Below are 27,580 nucleotides of genomic sequence, written 5' to 3'. Positions count from 1 at the left end.
CACACCTGATTTATAGCCATTTCCTCCTTTAGTCCATCTTGCCAGCTGCCACCTGGCTAGTTTTCTGAAGCCCTACTATTACCTTATTTATGTTGGCAGTCGGTGGTGGTATTGGTAAATCACATTCCCTATTCTTCTCTATCAATTCTAAATCATTTGGGAAATAGTCAACAGTAATGGAGATCCAGTTATCGGCTTTATTATTGATAAGCTGAATTAAAGAACTTCCATTGGCTTGTGGCCAGAATCAGGCTTCTGGTTACTCCCTCAGTTGCGTTTATCCACTAGAACTGCAGAAAATCACTGAATGACAGGAGAGAACGCTGGGCCATGGATGCTATTCCTTTTCCCAGGATTGCCAGTCGGGTATGTCTCCAGTCAGATAAGTGAGATGAGTTTGAAGGACAGAAATTATGTTTCCAGTATTGTTCCCTCATTAAGAATAAAACATGCTTTTCCTTATGAAAACATGGGGATAGGGAAATAGTTTTCCCTCTTACAACTTATACCTGCTTAGAAACTTCTGATTGTTCCTCTTGCCTCCTGATTGTTCCTGTTGCCGCCAGGACAAAATCCAGACTCCTTTTTCTCTTATTCATACTTTTTGGGGTCTGACATCTGCCTGCCTTTCCATCTCTGGCAACAGACCTCCCAGCTAGATTAACTCATTAGCCCTTAGAGGTACTTGACTCATTTCTCCTTTGGATTGCTCTTGCTGTTTCTCCCAGTCATTATGTCCTTTGTCCTTCTTCCAGTATCTGTTCCATTCTTCGGGTCTGAGTGCAAGTCCCAGTTCCTCCACAGAGCTTACCCAAACCAGTGTGCCTGTGTGTCCCCTCTGAACCTGCCCTTTGTCATTATAAATCATAGACTTTAAGGGCTGGCCGGTTGGCTCAGTTGGTTAGAGTACAGCCTTGTAATACCAAGGTCAAGGGTTTGGATCCCTTTACCTGCCAGCCACCAAAAAAAAAAAAAGTCATAGACTTTAGACCTGGGAAGGCTAAAAGAGATTTGGTCTAATGCTGTTGTATTATAGTCAGGGAAATGGAGACTCACAGAGAAGTGTCTTGTCTAGGGTCATTTACTGTGGCGTGTTGTAAACTCAGACTTCCTGATTCCCGGACTTGTATGTTTGCCTTTGTAGCAGGCCACCTTTCAGTCATTAACTGTGGTTTTCATGTGTGTATGACTTGTCTCTTCAACAAAAGTTAAGTGCCCTAGGTCAGGACCATTATGCCTTTGTCTTTCATGTACCTAGGGGCCTAACACCAGAGAGATTTGTCATGTTTGTGCATAATATTTTACTTGTACGTATATAATTTACTTCTATTCCAAGAACAAATAGATAGAGCTCTTCTCCCTGAAAATAGGACCCATGTGAGATATCTTATAACTCCCATTGTTAATTGAGAGTAGGTGGTGTCTCCATTTTATAATCAAAGAAATGAAAGTTTAAAAATTAAGTAACTTATCCGAGTCACATAACTAATGGGCAACATTGTCAGGATTTGACTACAGGTTCACCTGACTGTAACTCCCCCCTGCCCCCTACACACAGGCTTTATTGTTTCTTTATGCCTTGCTAGGGAAGGTCAGGAATGGAAATGGAGAGATTCCAGTGTCAGAGAAAATGGTTTTTTATTTGTAGGAAATGGCCCCTCCTCTATAGAAGTCAGTTTGCTTTCTTCATCGTATCCTTTCAAGGACTAAAAGGGCTCCAGCTTTTTCCTGTGCTTTTTCATTTTGCATTTGAGAGGCAGCAAACAGACCATTAATCGTGACTCCTTTCTTAAGTAGGTGATAGGTAGAGTCTAGAAAATATTCCTTTTCAAGGATGATATTAATAGTGATGAATATTCATTTAATGCTTAGGGGATAAGAGCCCAAAACTCCCATGTAGGAGAAGACATTTTTTATTTAAACCATCCTCTCTTTCTCTCTTTCTCTCTTTTCAAATTATTTTTGAGCATGAGTTTAGTTTACCCCTTTATCATATGAAACTTAAGCAAGGAATCTCCTCCGGGAAGCTAAATTAGGTTCTGTCATTTCCCTGACTGAAATTAAAATTTCACTTAGTATAGCTTATTTACCTGCACTGTTTTTAAATTATAGCATATTTTTCCAAAGAGGATTGGGGCCACTCGCATAAGAAGACATACACAGATGTACTTGCGTGTGTGTATACATAGAAACATATATACAGACCTGTACATACATAGACATACATGACCTTTCTAGCTGGAGCAGGGGATTGGAAAAGCGGGTGTCAGATCGTGCGGGTTATGAAATATTGATAAAGGCTTTGGGAAAATGCTTTGGTCTTAGAGAAGCAACATTCCAGTTCCTCGGGGAAGTCGAGTTTTTACCAATTGAGAAAGAGATTTCTTCCTGGGAACATTACATGATGTAATGAGTACTGTCCTCAACACCAGATTTTGCGTCTAATGCTTCTATGTGCCTGTGAATTTCATTTTTCTCTTTCTTGAAATAGTAAAACTCAGCTTCCTGGTGTTAAAGCACAGCTCTGTGAATGAGAAAGATGACCCATTCCAACTGAGTATGATGCCTTCTGGTGCTTTTCTTGATATCCATGGAGTGAGTACCTGAGGAGAGGGTTGATGGCCAGCCCTCTCTTAAATAGGGAGTCAAGCATTTTGACTGAGTTGGAGGTTGCTTTTGAAAGCTAGGGTGTCTTGCATTTTGGCGTTCATGTTGCTGGTTGAGGGCAAAGCATAAGCTTTGGAATTTCCACACATGTCAGAATGGTTTATATTCTCTCTTGAAAGTCAAGAAATTAATCAGTGTGCTGTCCCAAGTGGAGGGCTATCTACCTGGATCTCTGGTTCTCAGACTTTGCTGTGCCTAGGGAATCACCTGAACAGCTCTTGAGAACAATAGATTCCCTGACCACATCCCCAGAAAGAAGGAATTATTAAGTCTGGGGTGGAGCCCAGGAATCTGCAATTCAGGTCTCACAGGTAATTAGAGTATAGCTGGTTCTTAGATCATCCTTTGAGAAACACAGGTCCCAGATGAAAGATCAGAGAAAAATGGAGCATATTTAAGATTTTATATTTAACATTTTCTTGGAATGAAAAACCAAGATGAGTAAAAAAAATGGGTGGTGTGATCAGCACCAATTTCTGTGCTTCAGCCTTTCACCCCAGTTTGTTTTGGTTTATCAACCCAGAGCAGATTTTCTCACAAATCCAATAAGCTTAGTAGCTTAGTTTGACCTTTTCTTGTTTTCTTCTGTGATGGTTGCTTCTGGAAAGTGTTAAACCCCAGGCCTTCTGATTATATAACCATTTGAGCTGTCTGGTTGCTACAGTCAGCTGAAAACTGTGTGATACAGGAAGGGTAGTAAAATTCAACTAGCTTTCTTCCTCACAGAAGCTGGTAGCTCTGTCTCACTGTTCCAGAGTCAGTCACCTGTCTTTGTTTAGAGTGATCTTTATTGAGCCTCCTTTAGGTTCAGGAGAGTCCACTGATGGCTTCTTTCTGTTGGGAGACTTGTTTTTACATTCTGATCTTTTATTAGAATAAAGAAGACAAATATGAGGGTACTTCACAAAGTTTGTGGGAAAATAGAATTAAAAGATCTTTCCATGAAGTTTTTGAAGTACCCTCATAGAAAGATGTGTATGAATTCTGAGTAGAGACCCTGTGCTTGGAACACCCTGGGCTTTATGTTAGGCAAGAAATCCAAATGATAATGGCAGAGACCCACCTCTGAAGCTTTGGACTAAGTCTCCATTCCTTAGTTTTCTTTAGAGTATCTGGATTGCTTACTGTCTGATCCTCAGTGCTTTATAAGTTAGGGTCTGGTGCATAGTGGACCTTTACCAACTCTGTTCAGAAATAGTTCCTACCAAATAACGCTTGATAAACGCCTGCTCATTTACTTATCTAGTATATTTTTAGTGTCTCCTGTATGTCTTGCTTTGTTTGTGAGTTTTTTTTATTGGGAATGGAATAGTGAAGGACGTGAGGTGTCACAGAAATATCACCTATGAGCCCTGCTGTTGAGGAGCTTTCATGAAGAGAAACAGTCTTGCAAGTGTTCAAGAAACAGGTAAAAATATAAACAAATTAAAGAACCTGGTATAACTGCATACAGAATAGTCGAAAGGATTTAGAAAATAGTGTTTCAGTTCTTCTGGTGTAGGGAGATAATTGAGACAGGTATTAAAGGAGTTAATAGGTGAGAAAAGACTTAAAGCAAAAAGACATTTAAACATATGTTCTTATGGGGGAGCTTCCGATTTTAAGATCGTAGACCCAATACTTGTATTTTCTCTTCTCGAAATCTTTTTGAAATGACAGGAAGAACATAGCGGAATAAATTCTTCAAAGATGAGAGATGTTACTGAATTTCTGGACAAGGAAGCCCAGTGGTGTCATACTGGTGGATGTATGCTGTGGAGGGAGTCCCAGCTCAGAGCACACACAAGAGCCATATGCAGCAGAGATAGAAGTGCTTCCTCCTCACCATGGAGCAGGCAGCTCTGGGGGAGTGATTGGAGGCAGGCCAGGGATGGAGGTGGCTGATGGAGGCACTGTCTGCAGAGTGGCTACGTGGTTTGTCAGCTCTAGGCTGAAGTCAGGAGGTTACTCTAAAAATATTGAGCAGTTTGTTCCGGGAAAGGGGTGAGGGCTCCAAGTGGGGCTGACATCCACTAGAAGGGGGCATGGGAGTATTAGCTTCTCTACCTTTCCTTGCCTGTATCCTAAAAGTGGGGAGAGGGACAGCCACTTGACAAGTCCTGTCCACGTGTGCAGATTCCTAGGCCAGCTCTCCCATTTAGGGATGAGGTTTACGGAGAAAGCGACTAACTCAGCAGCCGTGGAGAGGCTCACCAGCCACCTATATTACCAACCTAGTTCTTTTGCAATAGGAGCAATCTACCGAAAAAGATGAGACCATAGAGGCAGTCAGGCAGCATAAAGCAGGAAGAAGAATGAGCAGAACAGCTGTCCTCAGAAGAAACAATTCATGGAAAAGAACTTGTACAGATTTTAAGTTAGCATCCTCAGATCAAGGTGATACTTTGTCTGCAAAACAAGCATGGGTTATGATAAGGAGCAATCAGAAAACAAAGAATTAATGAAAATTTAAAACATGGTTGCCTAAACTAAAAGAATTCAACAAAAATACTGAGTAAGAGCAGGAATAGGAGAGGTATGTAAGATCTAAGTTCATCATCTTTCATATCTGAATGTCAGTAGCCATTACTTAATGTTGATAAATAAATGAACTAGAGGCATGAATACTTTTGGAATTATGGGGGTATCAGTCAAAAGCAATTCTCTCTGGGAAATGGGATTTGGTGCACTAGGGATGGCTTGTACTTTTCATTCGAAACCTTATATACTTTCTGAATTTTTATTTTCATCTGCTTTTATTACTTTTAATAAGGCTGTTTGGTAAAACTCTGCTTTTTCATCTTACAAGTGTGTAATCTTTGCTTCATTTCTTAACCAGGATAATATCACAAATGGTACAGTTAAAAGGACTAAGGGACAAGGTAGATTTGATTCACATTTTGTCTACAGCAGATTATATCTGTACCAAAACAGTTTTTTTGTGTTTTTTCTTTTAAACAGTATCTTTAAAATCTGTGCCAACTCAGTTCTCTATATGTAGACTGAACTAATATGGGCATTATGTAAAAGTTGAAATAAGTATGCAAATGAGCTTTTTCAGGGTAATATCCATGTTTTTAGTATTGTACTCCTGGGAAGATCAAAGCCTATAGGAAGTCCGGAGCTGGAAGCTTCTCTGAAGACGAGAGTGGAGTAGTTGTTCCCAGCTGGACTCCATTAGGAGTCAGCTTGTCTACGGAGGCACTAATTGGGATCATGAGCTATTTTCAGTGGCTGCAGTAGTAACTAGTTCTTTCCTGCTTAGATTCTGATGGACATTCTGTAAAATTTGAATTTTAAAATGGGAAGATAAGTCATATTGAAATAATGCAGTTTGGTAGATAAGGTCTTTCAGTACCTGGAATCCACAGGGGCAGAGTAATAAATGACTCATAGTACAGTGTTGTGATACATACCCAGATCTTTCTTCTCATACTCAGATTCAGCATTCCATTCTAACTCTCAATTCTAGCAAAGAAACCTGGTAGGTTAGGAACTGGAGATAGGGTTGGGGGAAAAGTTTGAGAAGGCCTGTCTACTTAGTGTTTTGACACTAAAATGTAAATACTTATTTTCTAATACAAACTGCAGGAAGTAAAGATGCACAGAATCTTCCTGGCTGTTGAAGCCCTGTGGGAAACAGGATAAGAGAGCTTTTGGGATATGAGGCCTTATAATAAGGTGATGGTGGTTATACCTGATAGCTGTCCTGGCTGTATGGTGTAGTTTATCTGTTGGGAGTTCCTTGCATGTCATAAATGCATGGTAGCTACGCTTTAAAGTGAATGTTTTATTATAAAATTAAGTTCGATTTTTTTATTACTAAAAATAGGTACTTTGAGCATCAAAAATCTTATGGCTCCCTTTTTTTATTTTGTCCTGCAAGTTAGTTCTAACTCTGAAAGCTAGAAAAGAGAGGATTATAGAAATAGCATTGCTTTGATCCAGCCTCAGGTGCCATTAAATAGTGAGAGTATTAGGCCTTTATATAATTGAGAACTCTCTTGGTTACAAGTGACATAAACCCACCTTGAATTAGCTTAAGTTTAAAAAAAAATTAAGGGGCTCACTGGCTTAAGGAATCAGAATCAGTAGGTTTAGTTGAGGGTTTCACAAGGCTCTTTGTCTCCAACCCCTCTCTGCACCTCTCTGGGTGATAGCTCCGTACTTTGCAAATACTTTCTTAAGGCTGGAATCATGGCTGCCTTGAACTTCTTTTTTTTTTTTTTTTTTGTCTTTTTTGTGACCGGTAAGGGGATTGCAACCCTTGGCTTGGTGTCGTCTGCACTGCGCTCAGCCAGTGAGCACACCGGCCATTCCTATATAGGATCCGAACCCGCTGCACTCCCAGCACCGCACTCTCCTGAGTGCGCCACGGGGTCGGCCCCCAATTTTCTTTTTTTTAACAGAAGGACTCCTAAGTTGGCCAGGCTGGGTCATGTGTTCATCCCTGGATCAATCGCTGTGGTAAAAGGAATAGGATACTATATCCTAGCCTGACCTTCTTCCCACTCTGGGGACCAATATTGATTATCAGGAAAAAAGATGCCAAACAAACGCAGTGTCCACTTTAGCAGTGGAATAGGTATATATATCAAAATAAGCTATTTTTTAAAGTTTATATGTATATGTTTATATACTTAAAAATAGCTTATTTGGATAAATATCTATTATATTTGTTTGTCCTGAACCATTTGAGAATAAGATGGATGTAAGATGCTTTTCTTGTCTCTGAATACTCCACTGTGTCATTCCTAAGAGTAAGGTCATATTCTCATATCACCATTGTCTAGGTTTTTTTGTTTGTTTCTTTGTAATAAATAAGCCATCTGCAGGGAACACTTTAAGACTGTGCACATCATTCATTTTTCTTCAAATCGTTCTTTCTAGAGTTAGCATCCCTTGATTATTCTGGACTGCATCTGTCTTTTCTAAGATGGTTTACAAAATAGTTTTCAAAATAATAACTTCCTCTTCTGCATTTACCATTTGGATTCTATAGTAAATAAGAGCTCTCCCTTTTCCCTCATTTATTTATTATTTTATCTATCTATCATTGGTAGGGATTCCTGTTGTTTTCAGTGACCTGTAATTTTTTTACTGTCTTCAATTTGGTGCTCAAATAGTCACAATTTGGGGCAACAAGAAATTTTTAAGCTGACTTCTATATCATTTTGACATACCACCTTCATTTTTTCGAGCACCCTCTTAAGTTCTGACATAGCAAGATGTTTCAGGCTCAACTTCTGTCTTTCGAATTTGAGCCTTGAAATCAGCCACTTCTCTGAGGAGCCTTAGTATTAGAAACCAAGATATGAATGCTAGGTGTACACATTGCTAATGGGGCAGCTTTGCTTCTAGGCCCTTGCAGTTGCCAAAACTAGGGGGAAATACACACAAATAGACACATAAAGATATATGTACACATATATGCACATACCTATGTGTACACATACATTATACATATATTCATACATACATATGTGCATGCATGTGTTCATACATATTCTATAGAAGTCTTGAGTTCACACTGCCTCCAGTTCAGATTCATTCCATAGTATCTTCCTTGCCTTATAACATTTTGCATTTGCATCTTCCCTCTTCCCCAGATCTCAAAAACATCAACACATTTCCTCATTTGCTTAATCCCGTACCACATCTAAAATAGTTTCAGAATCGCTTCACCTGTACAACCACCAAAAAGGAGTTCAGGATTTGTTTGCTGCTCTCTCCTCTTCTCCCAAAAGCTGAGAGTATATAGTCAAATACTGTGTTCATAAATTAATGGGATTGGGTTTTTTTCCCTGTGTGCTACATGGTTATGTTATTCATTTAAAACACACTTGGATTCATTTGTCTGAGCTTGTTTTCATCTTTAGCTTTTTATTTTTTAATATGTAGAACTTTAACATATTTCCAAAAGTTAAATCTTTATAAAAAGACATCTAGGGCCGGCCGGATAGTGCGCCGCTTGGGAAGCGCAGTGGCGCTCCCGCCCGAGGGTTCGGATCCCACATACAGACCGGTTCCCGCTCACTGGCTGAGCGAGGCGCGGGAGCAACGCCGAGGATTGCGATCCCGTTGCCGGTCCCCAGTCCGGTACGGGGGCAACACTGAGGGTTGCGATCCGTTGCCGGACACAGAAAAAGACAAAAGACACACACACACACAAAAAAAAAAAGACATCTAGTTTACCCTTGAACAATGCAGGTTTGAATCGTGTTGGTCCACTTATACATGGATTTTTTTCAATAAATCCATGCACAGTACTGTAAATGTATTTTTTCTTCCTTATGATTTTCTTAATACCATTTTATCGATCCGTTGCCGGACACGGAAAAAGACAAAAGACACACACACACACACACACAAAAAAAAGACATCTAGTTTACCCTTGAACAATGCAGGTTTGAACCGTGTTGGTCCACTTATACATGGATTTTTTTCAATAAATCCATGCACAGTACTGTAAATGTATTTTTCTTCCTTATGATTTTCTTAATACCATTTTCTTTTCTCTATCTTACTTCATTGTAAGAATACAGTATATAATACATATAACATACAAAATATGTGCTTAATCATCTGTTTACATTATTGATAAAGCTTCTGGTCAACAGTAAGCTATTAGTAAAGTTTTTGCGGAGTCAGAAGTCTTACTCAAATTTTAAACTGTGTGGGGAGTCAGCACCCTCAACACCTGTGTTATTCAAGGGTCACCCGTACTCAGAGAAATGTCACTCTCTCCTGTATCTCTTCTATCCGGTTCCCTACCCCATCCTTTTGTAGATAATCATTGTTTTTTGGTTTATCTTTCCTGTGTTTCTTTCTGTAACAATGAATAGATATGCACATACTTTCTTTGTTTCCCCTTCGTCCTCACACAAAAGACAGCATGTTATATCTTTTTGCTCTTTTTTTCCCCCATTTAATATATCTTAGAAGTCATTCCATATCAGTTTGTAGGATTCTTTCTTAACTGTTTTTACAGCTGCATAGTACTCCACTGTATGTATCTTTATTTAATCATTTATGTTTGGGCATGTAGGTAGTTTTTATTATTTTGCAATTACAATAATGCTGCAGTGAATAACCTCATGCATATGTGTTTTCGTGTTGTTGGAGTTGTATCTTTACAATTCCTGTAAGTGGAATTGCTGAGTCAAAGGGTGTATGCATGCGTAGTTTTTTGTTATTATTTGGCCACTATTTTTGAAGAGCCTGGAACTTCAAGGAGCAAAGAGGCACTCATGGACCAAATCGATATAGATGTAGCAATCTGGAGATTAAAATGTCTTCATTAGCTAAAACTCTCAAGTGTAAGTTTTTAAAAACTTATTCCAAAGAGGGGAAAAATATATTTTATCTAGTCTTCCTGGAGGATGAATTCAGGTGATGTTTTCTTGATGTCCTACTTGAAAATCCCATTTGTAAGCTTACAAAGAATCTTTTCTTCCTGATATTTGTCTTTATCAGAAGAACTCCAGGAAGAATTTTTGGAACTCAAAATTGGTTCTGTTGCCAAAGGTAACCTCCAGAAAATCACTTTGAAGATTTCCCAGGTAGAGTATCTTCTTATTTATCCCCAAATAACTAAGCAGGTTTCAGCAAGCATTTTCCTGTTTTACTGACATATATTTGAAAAAGTGTCCTCCCCACCCCATCCTACACCCAGCTTCTGCTAGGAAAATCTAGTAATGTCCCAGGCTTGACTTTGGAGGTGCCTCACTATGGCTTCTCCTTACTTTCATCATTTAATGTATTTCTGAGAATGCACACAAGTCTCATGGTAAAGTGTCATATTTTGAGGAGGTTCTGTTCCTTAATTATGATTTGGGCTTGGTTTGGCTTTGAGTATGATGTTCCACAGTGAAGCACATGTTTTCAGTATATATATGAATATTTAAAATGAACACTAAACATTTCACATATTAGAAAATAAAAGGTTTCTAATATAAAAACATTTGTTACATTTAGTAGCTAGATGAAATTAATATTCAAATGTTGGAAACAAGGATTTAAGATTCAGTGGAAGATTTGATGGGCCTCTGAGCGTGTGATTATTATAGTGACCTTCGGGATATTATCAGCTTTCATTCAATTTATGTCAGTAACATTAAGCACAAACCTCCTTTTGCAAAGAGATCCATAAACAACCATCAGCAACTATAGATATGTGAATTTTTTTTTTTTCATATATTAGTCATTGGGATGTTTTTGTTGCTGATTCTTTTATTTTGAGATTCAAATAACATTAAAGGAGATTTGAAGTTTTAACATTCTCTGAAAGGGATACTAGGATTTTGAACAAAAGCATCAGGAACCATTATGTGGTATAGAAAAACAATACCCTGTGACTCAGATGACCTGAATGGCAGCCTCTGCTCGGTTGCTGACTTTGGGACCTTTGCTGCTTTTAAACCTCAGTTTCCTTATCTGGAATATGAGGATTATTTGCTGTGGCTCCCTCATGGGATTGTGGTTGTAACAGTTAAATGAGACATAGAATGCATAAGTGCTTTGCAGAATATAAGTTACTGTACAGTTTTCTTAATGAGAAACCACACAACATGGAAGAAATATTCCTGTGAGATTTGGTGTCTTTTTAAACTGTTTCACCTGAGTCTCCTCTTCTGTAGTAATAAGAAGTGGAAATCTTTTGCTTATTTTCACTGCTTTGAGGGTACATGTCCATTATTAAACTCTGTAATCCTCTAAAATGGCAGGACCCCTTGAGTTTCACTTCCTTAGGTTGGACCAAAATACTTGTCATCATGAACTTTCCTTGTAGGCAAGCCAGTCTTCAGCCTGGAGAATCAAAGATGGGCTGAGTTTGCGCTGACCTGACTGGGGATTTGTGCAGAGTGAAGGGTATTCGAGAGAGAAGCAGGCTGATTTAGCAATCAGCATTGGTTGATGTGTGAGCTGGAGCACCCCTTTTTCCCCAAAGCCATCCAGTTTCCCCCTTCCCCTATATTTTCCACCAGCTGTCCTGCTGGAAGATACCAATAATGTTGGCTCTTTCCTTCTGACATTCTGTCACTTGCCAAGACTTCCTGGTTCTACCTGTGCTGGGTCTTCCAAAGCATTTTCTCATTGGTTGTGTTCTCATTGGTTATATCTAGGTTGGTCTTCAGCGTCTCTTGCCTAGACTTGCCATCACGGCCCTTTTCGCACAGTGTAAAGTCTGACCTCTCTGGCTTCTCTCCAGCTATCATGTAGTGCTTCTGTCCTCTTGCCCTGTCATCCAGCCACTTGGCTGTCTTTTACAAATGTGTTTGTAACACTGTTCCATTCTCCAGTAACGCCATAGTGATTAAGACCACATACTGCCTGGGTTCAAATCCTGTCTCCACCATTTACTAGCTCTATTACCCTCGAAATCTAACTTAACCTCGCTGTGCCTCAGATTCCTCATGATAAATGTGAGGACTTAGAACTGTGCCTGTATGTAGTAAGTGTTAAATAAATAGTAGCTGCAGTCATTATTAGTTATTATTTCTATCTGATGTCTGTCAAAAATCTGTGTATGTCTGTCCTCAGATATGTTTTCCCAAATCTCCCCAACCATAGGTCATCTTGCCCATCCATTAATACATCTACCCTATTGCTTAATTTTTTAAAAAAGACTTGCTTAAATATTTATTGAATACTTATTATGTATAATGCATAATACTGTCACTATGAGGAATACAAAAACTTAAGTCCATACTGCTCTCTGGAAACTTAAAAGTCTGGTAGGAGAGATCAGAGAAGTATAAAATATTTATTTATTCAGAGCATCCAGGCAATGTACATAGATACATGGGTCCTGAGCCTGGTGTCATAGTTAATGACTAACTTTGGTGAAAAGTCAGAGTTTGAGTACCTTAAGCAAAACACGGTTGAAGTGCTTTTGGAGTGTAGAAAAGAGGTTTTACCAGCTAGAAGGGTCAGGAAAGCCTTCTTAGAGAAGATGTTTTCCTAGCAGGGCCTTGCAGGATGGATGGATTTTGCCCATCTCTACCTCTCTGAGGAAGCATTCATGTACTGCTTTGGCCTGTGGCTGTAGGTAGACTGAAGAATTTTCATAATTGTAAGCTCCTTGAGGGTAAAGACAATGTATCTTCATTTTTGAGTTCCTAGTGTTCACTCTGGGTCTTATACATGGATGGTACTCAATAGGGGATGATGACAGATTAGGGAAATGTCTTTTCTTGTGTAATTTAAAGGGAGACTGTAATTTGATGATTCTTCATATCTGTGCATAATGAAACTTCCTAAAGGAGACATTTGTATAAGCAAAGTGAAGTTTTTGGAGACATTCGTACTATTTCTTATCACATTAATTGTAGCCACAGTAGTCATGCTGGGGTGTAATAAAATGAATTCTGCATCAATTCATGTAGATATTTTTCTCATATGTCTGTATATTTCTGGGAAGAAACTCCTGTAGATTCTCCATTAAAACCTTCCCTGGGCCTAGAATTCCAGGATATAATTTCATGACTTTGCTCACATGAGAAATCTTAGTTTTATAAACTGCTCAACAGTTTTAATTTCGAATTTCTCCTTGTAGCAAGGAGCAAGGACCAACCCCAGTGGAGAAAAAGAAGAAAGGAAAAAGGAAAAGTGAAACCACCTTGGAGAGTTTAGAGCTGGATCAGGGCCTGCCAAACTCATCCCTGCGGAGTCCTGAGGAGTCCACTGAGTCTGCAGACAGCCAGGTACAGCTGTGACCGGGAGCTCTAGTGGAGATTATGGCTGCTGGATAGAGTCTTACGATACTGATCCTGTTGCTCGTCTATTCCTGTCTCTAGCATACTACCCTTACACACAGACCTGGGCTTGGCTTTTACTGTTTTGGTGGGTGGGCAGGTAGATGAAAGGGTTTTTTTTCCCTAGCCTGATTCCTATATTAATAATCTCCCAGGTTTTTTTTAGTACTGTTGGTTTCCTCCTTGGAGAGTAGCATGATATTAGGCTGCAGAGGGAGTCAGTATGGAAAATGAAGTTGTGAGCCAAGCTAGGTAACGCCCAGGGGGCCTGTTTTGACATGTGGGTAATACATTTAATGCTCAGAGTACTAGACCAGTCTGTACAAGGATGTTTTCAATAATCCCAGATATTCGAAAAGTCAGGGATGTATTCATTATGCAAAAATAGTAAGAAAGGATTGGCCAAATATGGAAACAAGGAGTTGATCATCTAAATCAGATCTCTAAAAATATGCCAAAGTGTGCTCCTGATGTTGGTAGGGATTTTCTCCCTGAATTAAGGCAACTCTCCGACATGAATTCTAATATTTGAAAGTGCTCTGTTTTCTCTGATATCCACAGCAATTTATTTGAGACAAGCTGCTGCAAGGGGACCAATCAGAATAAGACCCACTTACTGGATCATCTGGACCCTCATTGGTTTTTCGGTGATCTTCACTATAGGAAGATGTCAGCTCATAATGTCATAGGGTTAATAAGTAGTAGTGTCTGGTGTCAGAGCAAAAACTCCCTCACTGCTTATAAACTGGGGCTGGTGGCTGTTAGGTATCCAGATTGGGAAAGGAGCAAGCACATTGAGTTGATGGGATTTGGCATGAAATTAAGTGTTTGTAGTATGGTGATCTGTATATGGGATGGAAGGAGGGGTTTTTATGTGGAATCCCTCACATTCAGTTAAATATCATAGTGCAGAAGTGATGGGAACACAGAGAGATGCCCGGGACATATCATTTAGAAAAAAGAGGTGGGGTTTTGCTTTTGTATTTTTTAAGGTTTAGGTATTTGAGAATGTGCTGGCTGGTGATGGTTCCCTGAAGTGATTCTGCTGCTGGTATATGATGAGTACCTGCTCTGCTTTGTTGTTGAGTGTTGTCTCTCTAAAAGGTACAAGCAACTTGATCAGAGATGAGTCCTTAGATATGGTGACTCACAAACCTTATTTTGTCACACACCAGATGTCTCCCTGTAGTTCAGGAAGTGTTAAGAGATTCTCAAAGTAACTTCTAACAAAAATGGTAGTTTTTCAAACTATATTTTTAGGAGTACGTGGTAAGTACGGTGAATTAGACAAAAAAATAAGGATGAAAAACTGTCATCATTGTTATAGAATCTGAACTTTCAGTTAATGCTGAAAGGGACCTCAGAGGTGATGGAGTTTACCTCCCATCCCTGTTTTATTTGAATAGAAGCCCATTCCAGAAAGAAGGAAAAAAGTCACTGCCAGTAACGAATAAAATACATCTCACTGGATTCTGAGACTGCATCTTTTCTTAGTGGATTATGGCAGTTTGGAGATTGGGCTTTTGTTCTCTCCCTCACTCAGCTAGATTCCATTTTGAGTGAATTTTGTTCTTAAGAGTGTCGTATTTCGGGAAGATTCCTTCTGCAAGGTGAGAAAGCTCTCCTTGGCACGTTAGTAAGTAGATGAGGGTGGTATTGCTTAAGCTTTTGCCTTTGCCTCACAGAGCTTCTTTGATGGGCGTGTTTGTCCTGCAGAAACGACGCTCAGGGCGGCAGGTGAAGCGCAGAAAATACAACGAGGACCTGGACTTCAAAGTGGTGGATGATGATGGGGAAACGATCGCTGTTCTTGGAGCTGGAAGAACATCTGCGCTCTCAGCTTCCACGTTGGCTTGGCAGGCGGAGGTATGGCCTTTGCCTGAGAGTACTGACCTTGGCCAGACAATCATTTTGGGCCAGTTGACAGAGTTGTTCTGTGACTCTTTGCTAAAGCAAAAGTGAGATTATTTTAACTGCAGCTTGTAACCTTTGAGTGGCTTCCTGTTGCATTTAGAATAAAATTCAGACGCCTTACTGTGCCTAGCAGGACGCTTTGTGATCACACTCCCTTCCTATTTCACCAAATTAATTTTTTAGATAAACAACTTTTCCCCATCTCTCAAAAGAGTGGCCCTCTTTTAGTGCCTTGAACTAACAGTTCTTTCCCCCCTCCAGGCCTTTCCCCATTGCTCCTTCTGCTTGGATTGCTCTCCCCACACGCTTTACCTGACTCACCATCCTTTATGGTTCACCTAAGAAGTTATCTTCTTAGGTCTTTCCTGACTCTCTTATCTAAAGTAGATCCCAGCTCCTCATCCCACTGACTCTATTTCAACTCCTTGTTTATTTCCTTCATAGCACTTACCACAACCTGAAATTGCATTCAGATGTGTCTGATGTCTGATTTTTGTCTTCTTTGTCTCTCTCATTAGAATGTAAAAGTCTTATGTATGGAAAATAGTTGTTCAGTGAATGAAATCAAAAGAACTGATAATTACAGTTGGAACTTTTATTAAACAAATGTGTATTGAGAGTCTGCTGCAGGGCCAGGTGCTGGGATAACAAGGATGAGTATCAGGGCAAGATCCCTGCCTCCAAGGAGCTTTGTCTAGGAGAAAGGAAACATGGCTATACTAATATCGTGGTAAGTGCATCTTTAGAAGTATGCGCTAGATACAGCAGCTATGCAGAAAGAGGAATAGAAAGCAAAGAAGTGGTCAGAGTATAGAAGGACAAGGACTTTAGGAGGTACATTTCCAACAAGAACTGAAGCCTCAGGACCTGAGTGGTACCACAGTTTGTCCTATGAGAAATGGCTAAGCCTGGCTGGACTCTGGGTTGTAATTTGAGGATTGTGGGAGATGAGGGCTGAGAGGTATGTAAAGTCATATTATGCAGGGCCTTGGATATCACCTAAGATATTTGGCCTTTGTACTGTAGATTGGATGAGGAGTAGGAGGCATTGATGGGTTCAGGCAGAGGAGCAGGATGACCGTATTTAAGTTTTTGCAATTTCCATTGACAGCAGCGTCAAGGAGGAAAATGTAGCATTAGGACTTGGTACAGAGGTAGTAGAAAGGAAAAGGGTTAAATGTTAAAAAAAAAGGGGAGGTCTGTGTCAAGCAGCTTACAGAGAAGAAATGAAAAGCCAAAGATGCAGCAGACTGTGCATGTAGGAGGGACATTATTGCCAGCAGCACATTCTGGGACACAGGCTGTTTGTTGTTATGGGAGTCATCGTCGCTGAGTTGGCAGGATTCACCCACTGCGTGTGGAGTGGCAGCAGCGCAAATACCCGTCCTTCCTTCTGGACACTATTGTGTCTTACAGAATCTGATATACTTTATCTTCTTCAACCACCTTGCCTCCAGCTTAAAGCATTTTCATATAATTTCACATATCCTTTCACTCTTTGAATGGAAGGGAGCTGGGAACAGGGGTTATTGTCCCTATTTTAATAATCCAGAAACTGAGGCACAAGATGATCTAGATCAGAGTTACATAGCAGCAGTTAATCAGTGACCAGCATATAGGAGTTGATTTCATGACTCTGCTAAGGGCTGTCCAACTAATGAATATAATACTTAATAGGAATAATAACTCGATATATTGTCACTGCAGTATTTTTCAAACAAATGGTTAAAAAATAGCTCTTGAAAGACTGTTATGAGGTGATAGGATTGTGTTGCTTCATATTGAGTTTTCCTTCCTTGGGGATTTTATCGTTGGTTTGGTAGTTAAAACACTATAAGGGATTTTATTTTCTCCTAGTAGCCATTTAGCCTAAATCATTAACTATATTTCAGATGTTGTTATGACTTCTCCCCTGGTACACGCAGGGCAGCAGGAGCTGATCTGACAGAAATAAGTCAGGAAATTTTATTTATCTTATCAAGGCTCTGTTTTTCCTCTTAGGGTACAGCAAAGATTGGGTTTATATATGGAGCAATTAATGAGATAGAATCTACATTTGCCTTAATTGTGCCTCAAAAAATTTTACCAAATTTAAGTAAGAAAGAGTCCCAAATTGTGGTTTTGGCTTTTATGTTCAGAGAAACAACCATGTGGATCTGACCTTTGAGCCCTGCATGCTAGGGGTCATGTCAGACAGCCTGTAAGGGGACTGGAGAAGATCAGCTTATTGGGCAGTTTTCAAAATCAGTGCTCCACAGAGCCCTAGCTTCTGCAGAATCAAAACAGCTCCACTCGCATCTGTTATACATACTGGGCATCCTGGTGAGGTTTGAACAAAGATTTCCCAGGCAAATGCAAAGCTTCAAAGCCATGATCCCTTCCAGGATTCAAGGCCATCTTCAGGGCATCTAGTGGCACAGAAAATCATTGAGGAAAATGGGGCTTTTTCTTATGTTCTTCTACCAAGGCCCTTTGAGTGGGCGGGTGTCTGCCTGCTAGCTTTAGCTTGGGGCAGAGAAGGAGTTGGAGTTTGCACTAGAAAGGCCCCCCTGCCACTTCTCTGCAGATCTGTGCAGTGTCTTGTCAGCATGCTCAGCCCAATTCTGTGACTGCTGGCCACTGTCCCAGCCCCAGATTGCAACCTCAGCATTGGTTACCTAGTGTTGAGTTGCTAAAAACCTCTTTACACGATTCACTGTAGCTCAAGACTGGTGTATTATCACAGCCCTGCTTTGGAATCCAGAGGACATTCCCCAGCCCCCAGACTTGGGTATGGGATTTAGGGGCTGGAAATTAGTTTGCATACTGACTATGACACTTTGCTTTCTTATTCTTTTCGAGTTGATGTTGATGCCTGGAAAAGAGACAGACTTTCACAGTGTATAGACATTTACAAGGCTGTCTCAGTTTTTGCTTCCTGCAGTTTGTGTGGTTTGTAATGATTTTGCCTTTTGGAACTAAAGGACTTTAATTTGAATGAGGCTTGGGTTCTGTGTCTTTGCATACAGTACCTTCTTCTTTGTCTGGCCTTTTTCTGTTCCTGGCTGGCTGAACTCAGTCGTTTCCTCCTTGAGGAAGCTCCCTCCTCCCTCTGAACTGGGGACAAGTGCCTCTCGTTCATGTTCCATAGCACTGTAATATTAAGTCTGTAATTGTCCTTTCATTGTCCTTTGAACACCTGCCAACTTTTTTGTTTCTTCTAAACCATGAGCTACTTTAGGGTAGGGTTTGTATCCTTTCTTTTTTTTCTATGCATCTCAGGCATGAAAGAGTTGCAGCAAAGTAAAATTTACATTAACTTCCAGGAAGCATTCAGATGAAACCTCACTTACGGCACTTTTCATCTTCTGTTTTATAATGTTATTAGTGTTGTTGTATTTATTATTCCCAAAGTCAGGAGTCATCTGGAACCCTTGCAGGACTTATTTGTAGCCTGTGACTATTCTGATTTTTAGTGCCTCTTCCCCTACTGTTTTATCACTCCTTATTGTTCCCTTAATTGTACTGTAAACTTTTGCAAAACAGACGTTACATTTTTTTTTTTTTTCCTTTTTGTCTTTTTTCGTGTCCGGCCACAGATCGCAACCCTCAGTGTCGCACCCATACCAGACCGGGACCGGCAACGGGATCGCAACCCTCGGTGTTGCTCCCACACCTCGCTCAGCCAGTGAGCGGGAACCGGTCTGTATGTGGGATCCGAACCCTCGGCGGGAGCACCACCGCGCTCCCAAGCGGCGCACTGTAGCAGTGCGCCACCGGGCCGGCCCAGACGTTACATTTTAATTTATTATACTTTTCACTTAGCATAGGTAGAGCTTGTTTACATTAGGTAGTAGCTAACATAAAGACTTGCACTTAGTTATACTTATATGTGTATTTATTGAATGAATAAATGTTTAAAACCCATTATGTAAGCAGATAATGGTTTTTTAACTCCTGAATTAGAAAAACAAGAAAAGAGATTTTTCTTCATCCCCAGGCTCTTGTTTTCTCCATTTCCTTATAGTGACATATTTTTCACATTGGTATTCCTCTATTTCTCACTCCAAGCAGGCACTTGAACTTCCAGACACACCCCCTTCTCTAAGGTTCCTTGCTGCTCTGGTGTCGCTGTAGCTTTGTACCAGCATGTGTGACTCATGCAGGGGCATCCGTTGGGGCGCCTCATTAGGCTCCCATCCACTCAGCCTGGGTCTTTCCATTTATCCATTGGATGCAACCACCAGTTCCCACACTGTGCATTTCTTCAGATTCTTTCCTGTATTTGTTTCCTCTTGGTTTCTGCTGCCATCCTCTGTGCTGAGGCCAGTGTTCAAATTACTGCAGGACACACTTCTGTAGTTCTTTGCTGCAGGTCTCTGTCCTCCCTAATCTGATAGCAGACTAATTTTCCCAAAATACCAGAGGCATTGCTGGCATTTCTCAGTCTCCTGCTCCAGAATCTGAGGCAGTTACTTCTTAACTCCTGTGTTAGATCAGAGCTCCTGTCTGGTTTTCTAAAAACATGTCCACATGCTACCCATTTACCCTCATTCACTTCTGCTCCTCAGTCTGTAGCATGCGCTTGCTCTAACGAGACAGATCACTCTGTGTCCATGTGTGTGCCATATTCCTGCACTGGCTCCTCATCCTTTGGGTTCCTTTCATCCTGCCCTTCTCTTTGCTGTCCTCTTGCATGAGCCACTGTTCCTTAGGGACCAACTGAAACCTCACCCGTTCTCCCTTTCTGAACTGTCATCAGACTTGTAGTTATTGTCACATCAATTAGCATTTACCTTGGAACATTTCTAAGACAAATATATTTATTTTGTGTTCCCTGAATGAGCGTCAGCCCCTTATGACTGGGCACAAAGATCGATGCTACTTTTGTACCCTCCATGGCACTTGGTAGATATTTGTTGATTTGAAAAGTGATTTGCTTCTTGTTAGACCCCTCATTATGGTTAACTAATTAGAAATATGGTTGGTTAAGGTTGGGGGTGAATAGGGTTGAGAGTTTTTGAAATTTTCCCTAAGAATAAAATTTTTAAATTTGAAATTATATGAATCTCTGACATACAAGTGAATGAATTAAAATGGTCTTCTTTGAAAGATAACTTGAGAAAATTCCAAGCAGTTGAGGACAGATGGTTGTTATGGAAGTGTGTTTGGCAAGCAGATTTAGTTTATATCTGTGTGTATCTGTATACACCGAGTGTTTATACACACATGATCGTGCTTATACACAACCTCTTATCCTGATTTTCCTGTTTTCTTCCTACTTTGATGTGTGTTTTGGAAATGTTACTCCCTTTTCCTTTTATCAGGATGGATGAAAACCTGTTCTCAGTATTTCGATGATCACCATTGATTCTTTAACACTAGTGTTCACTCCCCATTCTTTAACTAGTGCTAAAAAATAAATTGAAATTTTATTTGACTCCTTAATTTTTACTTGAACATTTTCTAAAATGAAAAGTGTTTTAAGCCCTCCGTTTTTTTAATACTCAGTGGAAAGTTCTGTGTTTTCTTCATCTATGTATTAAAGTTTCCTTAGATTGGGTCCTGGTGATATACTCTGAATAGCAATCAAAGTCCTACCATCAGAAACTGTCTTTATCTATTCATTATGGTAGGTAAGAATAAGAATATTTGAAGCAATCTGGTAGTAAGGAAGAGAACATTGTTCCTTTCATTGTGTATATACATGTATGAATGCTTGCTTGCTAGTCTGGGGTACACAGACTTGGAAGCAGGTAGGGAAAGTAGTCAGCAGTTATGAAAGTTTAATGCTGACCAACAGATCAAACTCATATACATGTCCCTTCTTTTCCAAAGCCTTTCCTGTTTCACCCAAGTGCCGGCTTCTGTGTTCTCATCGTGCTTGCTTTATACCACTATTACAATGTTCTATGGCAAAATCTCTTAACATTATTTTATTCAAGAGTACTTATTGAGCACCTGCTGTATGCCAAGGACTCCCTGGGTGTGGTGATAACACCAAGGAGCAAAACAGACAAAAATTCTTGCCCTCACGGAGGGGACCTACAAGAGATAGAGAGGAGGCCTGCATCGAACAGACAAGTAGTCTCTATCTGCAGGTGTTTGTCACACTTTGAACTTACATGAGCTGAGAGGCCAAAGGGCCAGGCTCAGAACTTCCAAATGGTAGAGGCTTGTAATAAACCTAATAAATAAGAAAATTATGTGATATGTCAGTGGTGATAAGTGCTATGGAAAAAGATATCAGAATAAGATGTTACGGAATTCAGGAATGAGGGTTACAATTTTAAGTAGGGTGGTCAGAGTTACCTTCACTAAAAAAGTAACATTTGAGCAAAGAATTGAAGGAGGTAAAGGAAAGAGGGAGTCATGTAGTGGAGAAGAGCATTTGGGCAGAGACAACAGCCAATGCAAAGTTCCTGAGGTAGAAAAGCATTCCTGGTATGTATGAGGAACAGGCAAAGAGATATAAAAGGTAATTGATTGGGTGGGAGGGTCAGGGTAGATCCTGTAGGTTTTGTAGACCACTGGAAGGTCTTTGGTTTTATTCTGTTAAAAGAAAAGCCTTTTAAACAGTGTAAGTAGAGGGGTGACATAATAAAAAGGGTTGTTCTGAATATTGTGTTGAGAATAGTGGGATAGGAAGAGAATCAGGGAGACTAGATAGGAGGCTCTTGGAAATAATCAGGGTGAGAAATGAAGGTAGTGTGGACTAGGGTGGAAACAGTGGAGATGGTGAGAAATAGGCTGGATTCTAGACATATTTTGAAGGTAGAGCCAACAAGATTTCTTGGTCAGTCATTTACAGAGTATGGATTACGCCAAGATTTTTGGTTTGAGCACCTGAAAGGATAGAGTTTCCTTTAACTCAGATGGGAGAAGACTGTAGGTAGAAGGCGTAGGTAGGGATAGGGGGTTGGCTTGGAGATCAAGAGTTTAGTTTTTAGATATTTTAAATTTGAAATATTTGAGTGGAGATGGCAAGTAACAATTAGATACATGAGGCTCTAGTCGAAGGAGAGGTTTGGAGCTGGATCTATAAATTTGGTAGGCATCCCAATGTAGCCACTATGTAAAACCATGATATCAGATTAGATCACCAAAGGAGAGGGGGTAAATAGAAAAGAGAAGAAACTCGAAGAATAGACCCTAAGCAATTTCAGTAATAAGAGTAATGTTGGAGGATTTTCACTGGCAGGTGAGATATAGTAGGTCATGGCAAGCTAACCCTAAACTGCAAGGGGTAAAAAAAGATAAATTGCAAGAGGGAAAGCATATATTTGAAGACATCAGATAGCTGTGGAAGCAATAAAATGAACTAAAATTGCAGATCATGAAGAGTCATTCCTAGGTGAGCTGACAATTGCTTAATATTTTCTTCTCTGGGGACTTTTCCCAGTTCTGGTAGCAGGCTGAGGGTCAGGCTTGGCCCAAACAAAGAGACTATTCTGGGCTGAAGAGAAATCATCTGACCCAGATGGTGATTGAATATATAGGGCTGGTGAAATGATTGGAAACTAAAGGGATCCCCCAAAGCAAGGGGATTTCCCCAAGAGACTTTTGCTGAATATAGGGAGCTCAGGAAGCTAGGAGTTCAGCCAGAAGGCAGATTGAAACTTCATAGTCTCACAGTACTTAGGAGATGAAAATTTCACTAAAGGGATGGGCCTACCACAAAAAAAACTGACTCTCCCTTAAGATATTTGTCAGACTTTTAACCTGCTTGGAGTTGTAGACTAAGAAGCTAAGCTCAAAACTTCCATAAAGCATATGTTTCGGGGCTCAAGAGACAAAAGACCCGCCAGCCTCTCAGTCAATGACCTTGTACATTTGTGCTCCAGGAACAGGGTAAATGAAACAAGATATGGATTGAATCTTAAAACAGTCACCTGGTCCTGACCCAGCTCAGGCCCTGACTGGATCAAAGGAACCACCCCCTCTGTGTTTGTCTTAGATAAAGGAGGAAACATTTGTGGTAAAAAATATTGTTTGAAGTTGCTACAATTCTTTTATCCACAGTGTATAACATATAATTAAAAATTATTAGATCTTATAAGAGACTGGAAAATGTGACTAAAAATAAAGACAATAGCATATTATAGAAGCAGACCTCAGGTGGCGCAAATATTGGAGTTAGCAGAAAAGAACTTTAAAATAACATATTAATATATGTTAAAGAAAATAAAGGAAAAGATGGACAAGATAAATTTTTAAATGAAGTCTTTCAGCAGAGAATTGAATCTATAAAGAGAGTCAAATCAATAGTTTAGAACTGAAAATTTCAATTTATAAGATTCAGAACCCAATGGATTGGTTTCAAAGCAGATTAGATACAGCAAAAGATATGATTAGTGAATATGAAGGCATATCAATGGAAAATTTCTTTTTTTTTTTTTTTCCTTTTTGTCTTTTTTCGTGACCGGCAACGGGATCGCAACCCTCGGTGTCGGTGCACCACCGGGCCGGCCCAATGGAAAATTTCTAAACTGAAGCACACAGAGAAAAATGGATGGATAGAACAGAGCAAAACATAAAAGCATAAGAGGAGAGAGGGACAAGTGGATATAGTTAAAGGTCTAATGTATTTTTGATTGGATTCCTAGGCATGCAGGAAATAGGAGCAGAGCAGCATTTGGAGATACTCATAGAATTAATGACCAAGAATTTCTAAACTGATGGAAGATAACAACCACTAGATTCAAATTCAGGTAACCCCCAAGCAGGAAAAATACAGAAAAGAAAACCGTAACCAGGCGTATCTTAAACTGTAGAAGACCAAAGACTGAGAGAACATCTTAAAGGCCACTAGAGAAAAACTGACAGCTAATATAAGGGTGCTTCAAAAAGTTCATGGAAAAATAGAATTAAAGGATAATATGACTCTTTCCATGAACATTTTGAAGTACCTTGTATTACATTAAGTGGTGCATTATTGAATGCATTCCTCCTGAAATTGGGAGTAAAAAAAAAGATTCCACTATCATTTATATTCAGAAATACACTTTAGGGCCCTACACACTACAATAAGAAAAAAGAAGAAATAAAAAGTATAAAGATTAGAGGGGCTGGCCAGTTAGTTCAGTTGGTTGGAGCGCAGCCTTACAACACCAAGGTCCCAGGTTCAGATCCCTGTACCAGCCAGCTGCCATAACTAAATAAATAAATCTCCATTTAAAAAAAAATATATATATATATAGGTCCCAGGTTCAGATCCCTGTACCAGCCAGCTGCCATAACTAAATAAATAAATCTCCATTAAAAAAAAAAAATATATATATATACACACATATATATGTGTAATATAAAGATTAGAAAGGGAGAAGTAAAACTGTCATTATTTGTAGATGACATGACTGTTTATGTAGAAAATTGAACAGAATCTACAAACTAATACTAATACATGAGTATTAGTAAATTTGGATTTAGCTAAGTTGCTGGATACAAAGACAATATACAAAAAATATATATATATTTTTCTGTAATTTGCCAATCAGGTTTCTGTAAATTACCAATCAGGAAAGGATAATTATAAAATCCCATTTATAATAGCATCAGACACCCTGGAATAATCCTCAAAAGATCTGCAAGTCCTCTATACTAAAAACATTGCCGAGAGAGATTAAAGAAGACCTAAACAAACGGAGAGCTATACCATGAACATGTATTCAATATTGTTAAGGTGTCTATACGTTCAGTCCCAGTCAGAATCGAAGCAGGGTGTATTTTGCGGGTAGAAATTTGTATGGAAATGCTGAAGGCCTAGAATACCTGAGATGATCTTGAAAAAGAAGAACTAAGTTGGAAGACTTACTTTATAACCAATCTATAGGAATGAAGACAGGGTAGTCTTGCTGTAAGGACAGTCTTGCTGTAAGGACAGACAAATAAACCAATGGAGCAAAATAGGGCTCCATTGTCCAGTATGGACACTGCCAGCCACATGTGGCTATTGAGCACTTGAAACATGGCTAGTTCGACTTGAGATATCCTGGTTGCTGTAAGGACAGTCTTGCTGTAAGGACAGACAAATAAACCAATGGAGCAAAATAGGGCTACATTGTCCAGTATGGACACTGCCAGCCACATGTGGCTATTGAGCACTTGAAACATGGCTAGTTCGACTTGAGATATCCTGCAAGTATGAAGTACACACTGTATTTTGAAGGCTTGGCATAAAAAAAGAATATAAAAATATTTTCTTAATTTTTATATTAATTACATGTTGGTCATATTTGGGGTATATTGGTTTAAGTAAAATATATTATTAAAAGCAATTGCACCTGTTTCTACTTTTTAAAATGTGGCTACTAGATAATTTAAAATTGCATGTTTGGCTTAATGACCTTGATGGCAACAAAGATTTCTTAAACAGGCCACAAAAATACTATTCATAAGAAAAAATATTGATAAAGTGGATTATATAGAACTTCTGTTCATCAGAAGACACATTAAGAGATTGAAAAGGCAAACCATAGACTGGTAGAAAATGTTTGTAATCTGTATATCTTACAGAGGATTCTTATCCAAAATATATAAAGAACTCCTGCAAATAAATAGAAAAGGACAATTTTTTAAATAGGTAAATGACTTGAATAGGAGGTTCATAAAAGAGGATACCTAAACGACCACTTGAGGATGATAACATCCTGTTATCAAGGAAATGTGAATTAAAGAAGCAACACTGCATCCACTAGAATGGCCAATGTGTTATGGACTAGCAATATCAAGTCACTTGGAACTCCTGTACATTTCTGGTGGGTGTAAAAATTGTTACAATCACATTGGGAAAATTTTTGATAATATCCATTAAAACTAAACATGAACCTACCTTATAACCCAGCATTTCCACTCCTAGGTATATATCCAAGATAAATGAGCATATTGTCCACCAAAAGACATACAATTTATATGAACTTTATGCATAATACAAGAATTAGAAGCAACCCAAATGTTCCTCAACAGTAGAGTGGGTAAATTAATAGTGGTATATTTATATAACGAAATACTATGCAGTATTACAAAAGAATGAACTACATACTGTGATTCTATTTATATGAAGTTTAATAATAGGCAAACTAATCTGTGGTGGTAGAAATCTGAATAGTGCTTACTTCCAGTGTGGGCACAAAGATCTTCCAGAATGTTGGAAAGGTTATGTAACTTGATCTGGGTGGTAATTATATAAGTGTATATGTGAAACTCATCTAGATAGACACTTAAGATTTATGCATACTATATGTATGCCATACCTCAATTACTAAGCATTATGTTAGCATGTCTGATAGTTCCTTGATGATGAAGACTATATATACATCCCGTTTATTTCTGTAAAGACCAGAGCATAAAACACAAAAGGTACTCAATAAATAATGTGGTATGTAAATTTAGGAAAGAAGTTGTTTTGTTCATCTTGTTTCTCTTAACCTAACACCTGTTTTTTTCTCACTGCCCACTTGCTGTAGTCAGACTTTGCTGGCTGTAAGGTCAGTGATAGTGGTCCTTGCCACTCATGAAAGTACACCTATTTTTGGCCCTTTACTGCATAATATGGTCCTGACAGTATATGATATGTCTGAGTGTATGGAGAAGGGGGAGACTTTTTAATTAGGTGGTATAGACCAAGAATAATAGCTGTCTCTAGTCTGTGGCCTCAGAGAGTTTGATACTTTATGAGTATTTTTTCACTCTCTTTCCTTCTATCTCTCTTTTTCTCTTCCTTGTTATTTAGCATTCAACAAATACCTATTGATTACCCATTTTTGCCTGACCTTTTCTAGGCTAGTAGCTAAATCAGTAAATAAAACACATCAGGATCTCTGCTCTCAAAAGGTTTACTCTGTAGAGTGAGAAGACAAAAAGATAAGCTACTCCTTCTTTTCTTACCTATGCTTAAGGATCAAGCAGAACAAATACTAAACAGAAAACAAAAGCTTAGTCTGTATTCCTGTCTCTTCTTTCTTTTGTATGTATAGTTCAATTGCCTGCTTGTTTAGCAGTGAGAAAAGACTTTTGTCATTTTGGATTAACTTTGGCATGGCACCTGGCACAATGCCATGTGTCTGGTGGAGCGTAGTAAATATTTGTAACCTTTGGGAGTATCTGTCTCTGCCTGCTTGCTGAATTGCATAATTCTTTTCTGCCATATGCCTTCCTCAGGTTTTTTTTATTTTCCTTTTTTAAACTCTCATCACTTTTCTGGGAAAGCCTTGATTTATGATCTTAAGAAATGCAGTTTTCTGTAATGGTTTGGCTTTGGGACAGGTGAATCCTAGAATGGGTAA

General features: G+C 39.3%; 1 protein-coding gene across 1 annotated transcript in view; it reads left to right on the top strand.

Annotated features, from left to right (window-relative positions):
* Positions 1-27,580, top strand: part of CHD6 (chromodomain helicase DNA binding protein 6) — a 150,479-nt gene that overhangs the window by 21,280 nt on the left and 101,619 nt on the right. The window contains exons 3-4 of the mRNA XM_008570986.1: positions 13,205-13,352; positions 15,120-15,269. Of these exons, the coding sequence (XP_008569208.1) occupies positions 13,205-13,352; positions 15,120-15,269 (298 nt within the window). The remainder of the gene's footprint in view (positions 1-13,204; positions 13,353-15,119; positions 15,270-27,580) is intronic.

Source organism: Galeopterus variegatus, unplaced genomic scaffold (assembly GCF_000696425.1).
Source record: "Galeopterus variegatus unplaced genomic scaffold, G_variegatus-3.0.2 Scaffold650, whole genome shotgun sequence".
Taxonomy (NCBI): Eukaryota; Metazoa; Chordata; class Mammalia; order Dermoptera; family Cynocephalidae; genus Galeopterus; species Galeopterus variegatus.
Note: the sequence above shows the minus strand (reverse complement) of the source record. Positions and strands in the feature narration are given on the sequence as shown.